Here is a 10,799-nt window from a genome sequence, read left to right on the forward strand (position 1 = left end):
TAGAAGTATTTCCATTAACTCATGCAGACAAGGCTAAAGATCTCATTATAATATTTGAGCACAAAGCCTTTCGAAGGCATTTCTAAAAACATCACATGGTTAGAAAAGCCCAGGTTCTACTTTATCAAATTATCTAGGTGCTTCCTGCTGCTATACTGGAGATAAATCAATGCACAGGGCTGACAGATGTTCAAAAACCATCAAGCATTAAAAACATCTCTGGTCTCATCCGTCTCGCTTTTCTACTTTTTGGATCATATTGCATTTTAAAAATCCTGATTTTTCACCAATTTTTAGAATTTAATTTCATTAATATTCCTTAAAGTAAGGTACTGAAAAAACACTTTAGGTATCGTATCAATTGTCCAAGAAAACACAATATTAAAAGACAGGATATAAAAATCTACAGTCACATTTAAACGCACATCGGATCTTTATTTCAGTTCCCCCCACGAGCCTGTAGAAAAATGCATAACCACCCCGTTCATTATAAAACAGACATCATTAAGTTCTGTGGAGGGGGAAGACATTTTTATCTTTGAAAAAAATGAAGGGATTCAAAAGCAAAACAAAAGAAACAAGGTATTTTTTTATCCTTCAAAATGAAAAAAAAAAAAAATCCTCATTAGCTGACCTGCAGCATTAGAAAAAAATCTCACTGCAAAGTTGACAGGTAGTTTTGTTTGCTTTGGCATCTTCTGATCAAAAAAACAAAAACAAAAACAACAAAAGTATTGCAACTGATCAGGAAGAAGAAAAGAAAAAAAAAAAAAACTCACATCAATCCCACACTTTTACAAGATGTCTTTAAAATATCACATTTACAAATTTGGGCCGCCTGGATAAAGGCATGCTTTGAACAATTCACAACATCTAAACAGGGGTCAACTCAGTTAAAATCATACAAACGCAGTATTTAAAAAAAAAAAAAAGAAAAAAAAAAAGAAAAAAGAAAAAGCACCTCACTATTTCAATTCAAGGTATTTAAATTAAGTGCTGAAATAAAATAAAAAAACAAAATAATAAAAAATAAAAACAAAGCATCTAGTGAGGAGACTGAAAGACAAACTTCAGACATGGCAGTGTGGATTGACGATGATCTGTTGCAACATAGGCAGTGATTTGTGCCGCATAATAATAATAATAATAATAATAATTATAATAATAATAACAACAAAAAAAGGTCAAACAGGCAGTAGGTCCAAGTGGTTTTAAAAACGATCGTATTGCTTCAGATCTGTTCACTGCACGTCATCAATAGTCAAGGTTTCATCATTTCACGTCTTTCCCTCATTTTTAAAAAATTTGAATAAATAACCAACTTTGCTATAGTTAAATGAATGGTGGTGGGGGGGGGGGGGGGACTATTAAAAAAATACAAAAAGACAACCCTATTGCTGACAAAGTCCCAGAAAGTATTTCCTCGTTGGCGGGGCGAGGCCTCAGGCTCTGTGAGGAGGAGGCAGTGTGTGTGTCTGTGTGTTTTTAGAGGCAGATTGAGGGGGGAGTGGGGGGAAGAAGCTCACAGCTTCTTCAGACGGCTGTACATGTCTCTCTTGCTGCGCTCCCCGGCCCAGGTGCGACTCTTGAGGCGGAACTTCCTCAGATCCTCCTTGAAGTCCTCGTGGTGCATGGGCCGGTAGTCCTGAGGTTCACATTGTGCCTGCACGGAGGGGGGAGGGAGGGAGACCAGTTCAAAGTACTGAAGAGCCATATTCAAAAAAGTTTCCTTCAACTATTATTATGGAGGGAAAATTGTTAACTAAATGTCTGATAATGAAAGGTGACTTGAGGCCGAACTTTTTAGGTTTATCAGCTTTCGACAGCATGACATGTGACAGAAAGCTCTGAAAAAGCTGGTAAATAGACTTTGAGTTGAGATTTTGCCGTGCGTACTGATTCCAAAGTCAACTTCCATGTTTGTTTAACAGAGACGCTGAGCACTGAAACACGGTCAGAGAAATAACCGAAATGTAAACACACGGTTTTCCATGCACTCAAAAGAGGCGTCTCCCACCTGCCTCTAGCACCCAGACGACATTCTCCGTGACAGCAGCCACATCACGTGCATGTTTACAGGCAGGTGATACACAGAGCAGAGTGATTGGTTAACTATGTGCTCTGAGGAAAGCGGGGGGGGGGGGGCTCTATCAGTTTAACAACTAAAAACAGGAAGCGTTCATTTTCAGGTTGTGGTAGGCAACGCCTAGTGGGGTCTGCTTCTTGATAAGCACCAAAATGATTGTTAATTATATGTCTGTACAGGAATAACACTGCATGTGGTACAATGTCCTGTATTTTTTCATATCGCAGTATTTATCAGGATTAGGGTCAATGTCTGTATTTTCAAATGTGTTGCAGCTTTAAAAGAAATGAATGCCTTCTAAGCTGACACATAATTTTAATGGCCTTGAAGGTTTTAATGGAGATCAGTAGTTCACAGAAGAGAATCTATGATAGATAACCCTAACCCTATTAAACAATAGTATTTGAATTTACATACTTCATTTGTGCTGATTCTACATTAAAATATCCATTATTACAAGCTTCAGTCTTAAGAAAGAAAAAGCAATTAAATCAAAGCAAATTGCGCAATTAATTTGTTTGTTTTTTTTAAAATTGATTGACAGCTTTAATAATAACACTTTAATGAAATGTATTAGAATGCAAGTTTCAGGGGAAACAAGCAAAGGGAGAGAGCCAACTATTTAGTAATCTAAAAGCTAAACTTATGAGACAGATGTGTCTAATTTAGCTCAGCAGGTGACACCGACTGATCACAGCGTATATTAGTTTTATGAGCAGCAAATCGCAGTGACGTGGAGGAATACGAATTGAGCTTTTACAAGTGGGAACGTTTTACCCAACAGAGTTTGGAGAAGTTAATTAAAAGGCTAACGCGCTCCGTCACGGCACTGCAGTCAAAAAGATATATCTGGTGATTCTTTACATGTCTTTAAATATCAGCTAATGTGGAAAGTGGTGGGGAAAAACAAACCGACCTGGAAATGAGGAAAGAACTCTTTGTATCCGCCCTTCAGGATGTAGAGCTCGGGGTAGTGGAGCACGGGATACTCGTTCATGGCGCGGTCTCTCTCCCGAACAAAGCGGCACATTCGAGGGCCGCGCTCCGACGAGAACTCGCAGTGGAAGACGATGACGACCCGCTTCTCTGGGCAGGACGGCGTGATGGGGGTCTTGAGGAGGAAGTCCTGCACCTGATCCTCCTGGTGCAGGTTCAGAGCGCTCTGAGATGACAACAAGACAATATTAAATAAACGGTTTAGATGCTTGGATGTTACAATGACATTTAAAAAATATGGTGGAATAAAACTGCCTAAAGGAAATAATTTTAAAAAAAGCACTTTTAATGGTGCAAGCAGTGGCTTAAAATGTCAAAGAAAAGCTTCGTATCGTGCCATGTTATAATTATCATCACAGGAGGTGGCGGACATGTTGGCAGATGTTTGCTCACCTTGATGTGTCCTCCCTCAAACTCGTAGGGGTAGCGGCAGTCGATGACAATGACTCGCTCAACTAGATGATTAAACTGTCCAGTCAGAGCTGCCTGCATCTGAGGACCACAGAGAAAAAAATGTTACACACCGAATAAAAACTAATTACAGCCGTAAAAAACAACTGCTGATATTTTTGGGTAAATCTCACAAAAACAGCTAACAGCAGCAGAGAGTCTCTACTCACCACGTCTGGGGTAATGTACTTGAGGTCTTGATGTTTGCCTTCCACTGTTGGGAGTACAAAAGGCTAAAAAGAAGGAGAAAATAAAAGGAAATTGGGTTAGAATAGTTATTTCACATAATTGTGTAAGAAACAGCCATAACACTCTTCAGTCTTCCTCACCTTGGTGAAATCTCCTATTAGCTCACTAGAAGCGTCCTCGCCATCCAGCAGCTTCTCAATCTCAGTCTGACAGAAGGACTTGGACCTCTGGAGCAGCGAGCAGCTCTGCATGGAGACAAGCAAAAAAAGGACTTAGGAGGCAGCCAAGGAGAAAATGCAGTACAAAACGAGATGGTCTGTAAAGCCAGTGATAACAGCCAGTCGGCCTCAGCGGGCGTTTTTACACATGCCATTTCTCTCCACTTCCATCAAGGACGGGACAGATGGCCAGCATCTGTTTCTTTTTTTGTTCTTTTTTTTTTTTTTAAACCCTGCAGCTCTATTTTATTCTACCGACAGGTTTCTCACTGTGACCAAATTGATGACTTTCTGCGTTCTCAAAAAACAATCACATAACTCCAAACACCAGTCACATCCCAAGTATGGAACAGTTGCCAAAACTTAGAGAACATATGGGACCGCCGATTAAAATGAGCCATAATGTTAAATAATGTAAAAAGGCATTATGTTTAACACAGTACACGACCCCAATAAACAAATTACTACTTACTATCATATCAAGAGGTTCTTTTACCCAACTTAAAGCAATAGTATCACTATTGGTGAAATGGGTTTGCTTGCCTTCTTTTTGACAGAGAGGAGAGATTGGCACCATTTTCATGTCTGTATGACTAAAAGCAGGGGGACATTCAGCCTGGATCTGTCCAACGCTTTAAATATCCACCTACCGCACTACTACTTTTCTGATACCTATATTTCTAATTGTTTTGCACCACAGTATTAAGACAAATACTTGTATGTGCAAACCTACTTGGCTATAAACTTGCGTCAGAGTTTTCTCTCACCTCACCCAGCTAGGAATACATAGTGGGCTACAGTTACAAACACTGATTAACTCCTCTCTTCATACACTGAAAAAGTGTGAGAAAGATGAAAAGATGGCACTACTTTCTCTCTATTTGTAATATTGAACCTTTCCTACACTCCCGTTGGCCTCATTCATTAAAATTACACGAGGTAAGTCAGGTATGTCACTGCTCTGGTGTTCCAGGCCAGTAAAGGACTCACCGTCCGCGGGGATTCGGGATCTTGTTCCATGGTGGTGACCTGCGTCCCTGCCAGGCTGCGTCGTCTCTTCACCCTGATTGGCGTGTTTTCGTCTCCGGAGCGGTCGTGGCGCTTCACGGCGTGGCGGGACACGGGACTGGGCATGGAGGGCGAGCGGAACAGGTTCCGTGGCCGGCAGCGGATGACCGGCTGATGACGTGAGAGAAACATCCGTTTGAGCACCACATTCACTTTTTCGTTGGCGTTCAAGTTTAGTCATGAACAATCAGAATGTGATCGATGTCTGTGGAGAAACTTACAGAGTCTTCTCCTATGCTGTCGGACACCAGCGGGGCGTGGAGCAAGCTGGCCATTCCCATCGGCATCTCGGTGTCGTTCTGAAAGTGACAAATAATCCGTTATAGTACAGTATTTGGTGAGCTTATAGTAAATTTCATAAGTGATGGAATCAGTTTTAACAAAATACGCTTCATTAAAAAGGATGTCTCACCTCCATGTTGTCATCGAGTACCTCCAGGAAGCCGTCATCTTCGTCGTCTAGAGAGTTGGTGACAGAGGAGCGTCGTAGGAACACAGGGCTGGAGTCATAAAACTCGAACACTGGAGGAGGTGAAGACAGCTGTACAGGAGGGAAAAAATAAAAATATATGAGGGCTGTAATCAGGTCACAACCTTGTGTGCTTTACAACAGGGTTCTCTTCATAAATCAATCAGCGCTGACGAGACCTGCCTCAACCCATGTGGTCAAACTAGTCAATCTAATTTTGAATTTATACACCATGCTACAAAGCATGAAGCGTGGCTGCTTGTCTGTACCGTGCAGCCTTTAAAGACTGGTTAATCAATCAACAACTTTTGTATATTTACTGATTCCTCTGATGTTGACGTACCATGAGGGCTGGTGCAGAGCTGGGACGGCGGGCAAATGCGTCCTTTGACTGTCCACTGGTAAAGGAGCGCACACGAGTCCGCGACACCGGCTTGGTTGGTTTCTTGAATTCAAAACCCTCCTGAAAGAAAAAAAAAAAAAAAAAAAAAGTAAATCAATGCTCAATTTTGAGGAAGCATTTCATAAAACCCAATTATTTTGATTTAAAGCCATAAAAAAAGCCTTATATCATAAGTCAATGACAGAATTTTTATGCAAATGTTCATCACCATCATGACTTCAGAAAAAGATATTTTGTTGTGGTTTATCCCTTTTTAAAACCTGAAACACTGCAAAATAATACAATCTTAAGATTGACTGCCATTTAAGATGAAATGCCAAAAGATGCAATGCTGTCGCTATGGGAACAAATCAGCTCTCTAAGCCTGCATCACTACCAGGTTCTATAATAGCTTCTCCATCAAACCAAGTAACCTTCAGTCTTAATAATATAGGTTCAAATGAAAATGTGAGTCAAACACTTCCTAGTTGTTCTCATTGCTGTTTTCTACCAGAGACACAAACTGCATCACTGACCTCCGGCAGGTTCTCCTTGTTGTCACGCTGGGATGAGGAGGAGGCGCTCATTTGGGAGGGTGCCTGGCCAAATATTCCGTAACGATGAGTTTCTGATTCCTGTCCCTTGAGAGACGGGCTGACACAAAGGAGGTGGAGCTGTGGAGGAACAACAAGGAGTCGGTCAGCGGGGGCTCGGCAACTGTAAACAAGCTGTCCTATGTCGAGTTTTTTTTAACATTGGAGGTTTTGAACTGATATGAAAAACTGCAGGACAAACCATAATCTTATCACCCAACCCAGCTAGACATCTGAGGTTATTTTTACTTTATTTTGACACTTTCGAGAGACCCACACAGTCCTCCATTCTCCTGTCCCTTTGGGTGTTTTGATCTTTTAAAAAAAAGTGTTTGGATGCTTGACAGCCAAATTTAGGACTACACCAGGTCACATTATCTATCAGCTCTGAACATAAGTGCAAATTTAAAATAAGGAGCGCACAAGACAAATATAACAAATCTACTTACTGGTAATGAGTTGATTCTTCGGATTGGCAACTTCCTATAATTGGTAGAAAGGGAGAGGGAGGAATTGTTGTCAATACAAAATCCAATTAACAGGCAGACAGGGTGGTTTCAGTTTGATAAGTAGTATAGTCCCTGGAGAGCAATAACGTCCAAAGCAAAGGGGGTGGGGTGGGTAACAACCAGGCACCGGTTAATGATTTTAGGTTATTAACTGGGAAGCAACTTACTCGTTGACAACTCTGCTTGACTGTTGAATGGCCCTTTCGAATCTGTAAAGTGAAGAGAGAGAAAAAAATTCAACATTAGAGAGGAAAAAACTTGAAATAAACTGGCCAGTGAAAGAAAAGGAACGCGACTTTATAATAAAAATCTACTGTGGAGACAGGCTGGAAGGTTTCATAGTCAGGTCGTAACACTGTGCTCATAAACTACAAGACAAAGAACCTGTGGCTCTATTGAGAAAGCAGGAGGAACGGTTGGGACTGGAGGAAGTTGGGTGAATGCATACAGGCAAGAGGTAGTCTCTGCATTGGAGTAATGCCCACCTGTATGCTAAACAAGTGGAGTTGAGAGCTTTAGAGTGCAGCAGAGGAGGGGGGAAGGAGGGCAGGAGATGGGATGCAGAGATCAGCTAATCTACCATATGCCTGCTGGAGCCCGATGCCGCCAACCCCTTTTCTGCAAGGGACCCTTTGTCTGTAATGGGGGGGGAGCGTGTCCCATTCAATGCAGACCGCAGAAAGGGAGGGCGGTTGTCCTCTGTGGGTGCCCTCATTTCAATAACTCTGACGCAGAAAAAAACTCTACCCCCCCTTGTTCCTATTGAAATAACACTGCATAGGAAGAGTGTGCCAAAAAACCAGAGGGGGTGGGATATCATTAAAACCCCAAGCGCGGGTCACGTCCCCCGTCCCCCCCAACCTGGAAAACTCCTAGCAACCGAACAGCTGTAAAAAAAAAAAAAAAAAAAAAGGAGGTGAATGAAGTCTTGGTGACCAAATGCTGCTGTAAAGGAACTCGCACATCAGACAGCGGCAGATGTCTACAGAGGCTCACCCAAATGAGGATTACACAAAGGGCCACCCAAGATTAGGCAGCTGATGATATGCTGACAAACTGGTCGAGATAACACTGTTAAGCACAAATGACTACATCAGGTTTCCTTTTGACCTGCATTCGGGTTTCGAACAGATGTGAAACCTGTCATTGTACCCACAGGAACTGATACAAACAAATTTCCCCTGGGTGTTTTTATCTTATCCACGTGTCGAGGACTACTTTCTAGAAAAGTTATTAAAATTGCCGAAAAACTGTATAAATGGAGTAACGCCATTAAAAAAGGGAACCAGACCACCATGTCTTTTTCACTTAATAAAACAAAGAAAGTTAAGCTTACGTGGCATCTATCAGCTAATCTGATTAGTTTAAAGGAGAAGGGAAAAAAGAGTGAAGCTGTCATCTTAAAGCCAACGGTAGAAACCATAATCCTACATATGAGGAATGGTGCTTGGCTCAGCTGAGCTCAAGCTCAGGGTGGAGGGGTGGTGGTGGTGGGGTGGTGTGCTGTGGTGGTGGGGTAGGGGGGTGTAGGGGTAGACAGCAGGGGCACAGCTCACAGGCTGATTGATTAGAACAGACATGATGAAGACAGTGCAACTTACGTGTCCTCAATTTCAACGGCATCCATGGGGCTTGGGAGATCCATGCCGAGGCCTGAAGGAAGAAAGGTTTAATTACAGATCAATACAGGCACCAGGTGGTCCAGCACAAGGGAAACCGGCACAGACGACCAGCTGAACGCTTGGGTATTTGAGCGGTGGCTGGTGAATTTGCTCAACTGTAAAATTTAGATTTGATTACAGCTGTGACAATTAGATGCTCAATTGATTCTTTGCCAAACTATTAAATTGATCACCAACTATTTTGATAATCGTTTTGGATCAGTTTTATGAATAAAAATGTTCTCATAAAATAGATTTCAGCTTCTCAAATATGGTTATTGTCTGGTTTCTTTAGTTCTTTATGATAGTAAACTTGATATCTTTGGGTGGTGGCCTGTTGGTTGGGACAAAAGAAGAATTTTAAAGATGTCATGTCAGACTTTGGGAAACCTTGATCAATTTTCTGGACCAAACTACTATTTGATTAATTGAAAAGCAATCAATATATTAATCAATTGGTTGCACGCCTAGATTTGAGTTGTGCACAAGAGGCCACCTCAATATGTAAAAAGGAAAAAAGGATCATATGGTGTTGAGAAAATAAATAAATACATAACTTAGGGAATATCCATTCGGGTTTTAAGGAAGTGCAATTCCCTTAAACCCAAGGTGACATTTTCAAATTACTTATAATGTCCAAACAACAGTCAAAAACTCTCATATTCAAGTAGAAATCACATAAAGACAGAAACCCCCACAACTGAGAAGCTAAGACTTATGTTATGTTAATTTTTCCCCCAGGTATAAATACCAGATTAGTGGTTGATTAACAAACCAACAATTAACAGTACCCATAATCTCATGACTACACATGAGGTTAAGGTGCTTGACCATAAAATCAGGTGCCAGATGCAGTATTTATACACACTAGGCCCTCAGGCATCAATTATAATCAATTAGCACAAACAATAGCTTGTATGGATCCTCACCAGCATCAGATGAGACGTCAGAGGCAAAGGAGGGAATCTTCTCAAGGGGTGCATGCTTTCTCCTTTTTGGTGTATCACATTGGCTGAGTGGAGAAAAAGATAAACAGTGATGTAAACACTACAGCAGACTTTGCAATGCTAGATAAGAGTTGTGAGGTTTAGTCTGTGGTTTGAAAAAAACAACACACACACACACACACACACACACACACACAGCAGCAGCGACTTTCATATTAAGTAAAAGGAAAAAGAGGCACATTAAACTTATAACAATACCTTCCGAGTCCAGCTAAATTGTTCATGTCCAGAGCCAGGTTGGTGACAGGGGACAGCACAGTGGCGGGTCCAGGGGAGAACAGATCCCTGCAGTGCGGGGTCTTTGTGCTCAACTCGGGCAAGCAGAGCGAGGAAAGCCCGGGGATCCCATCGGGCCTCCTTTTCAAAACGCCAATATCAGGACTAGTGCTGCCAAAAACATCAACCGACTCCATTTTTCTTTATCTTTTTGTTTGTTTGTCCAAATGTGGTTAAATCCTGACGCAGAAGTTGTTGATTAGTGGAAGTTTTTTGGGGGTTGGAGGAGAAAGAGAGAGCTAATTAGCAAGACGGTCCAAACATCAAGCTAACCCAAAACATTTCCACACGTACGATCCCGAAACAACGTCTGGAAGTGTAAAAAAATAATAATTTTAAGATTGAGTCTTGCTACTAAAGCCACATAGTTGATGGTTGTTGGTTGTGTCAGAGAGCTGCAGCACAGCGTCCTCCCTCTCTGACAGCCCCCTGGTTTCTGAGAAATAGACACTGATGCTGCTAGTATTTATGTTCAAACTAGCTGCTCAGACGCGGCAATCTCTCAGCCAATCAGCGCCGTTGTTACATCCAGCCGACCAATCAGAGCGCGGAACGGGGCTACCCCTGTTGTTTTGTCACCGGATGGAGAGGACGTGACACGATCCTTTAAATTTTCATCTCTCTTCTTACATAGCTTTTTGTCCTCAGCTGTGGGGGGAAAATATATACTTTATTTGAGTGAAAAATACTGAATTAGAAAGTTAAAGTCGTTTAAAACACAAGTGCGGTAAAAGTGCATATATTTGCAGCTACTGGTACTTAAAGTGTTACATTTAAAGGGCTAGTTTTGCTCCAAATAAGGCTGTGAATGTGCTTCCTTGCATGCCACAGACAAAGAAACTGCTCATTTGTCTAAACTTAGGTCCAGATATAAAGTAACTTATAAGTAAAACTC

The 10,799-nt window shown here is 41.6% G+C and overlaps 1 protein-coding gene across 1 annotated transcript; it reads right to left on the reverse strand.

Moving 5' to 3' along the window:
• Window positions 1-426: 426 nt before the first annotated feature.
• Window positions 427-10,322, reverse strand: cdc25b (cell division cycle 25B). Its single transcript, XM_062439943.1, has 15 exons — window positions 9,827-10,322; window positions 9,551-9,633; window positions 8,562-8,613; window positions 7,128-7,169; window positions 6,901-6,934; window positions 6,395-6,532; window positions 5,820-5,939; window positions 5,420-5,548; window positions 5,229-5,306; window positions 4,930-5,118; window positions 3,862-3,966; window positions 3,703-3,765; window positions 3,476-3,574; window positions 3,003-3,248; window positions 427-1,663 (listed from the first exon to the last, which is right to left on the reverse strand). The coding sequence occupies exons 1-15, from the start codon at window positions 10,039-10,041 to the stop codon at window positions 1,523-1,525; spliced, it is 1,734 nt and encodes a 577-aa protein (XP_062295927.1). The 5' UTR covers window positions 10,042-10,322; the 3' UTR covers window positions 427-1,522.
• Between the last annotated feature and the right edge of the window lie 477 nt (window positions 10,323-10,799).

This window comes from Scomber scombrus, chromosome 19 (genome assembly GCF_963691925.1).
Source record: "Scomber scombrus chromosome 19, fScoSco1.1, whole genome shotgun sequence".
In the NCBI taxonomy this organism is placed as follows: Eukaryota; Metazoa; Chordata; class Actinopteri; order Scombriformes; family Scombridae; genus Scomber; species Scomber scombrus.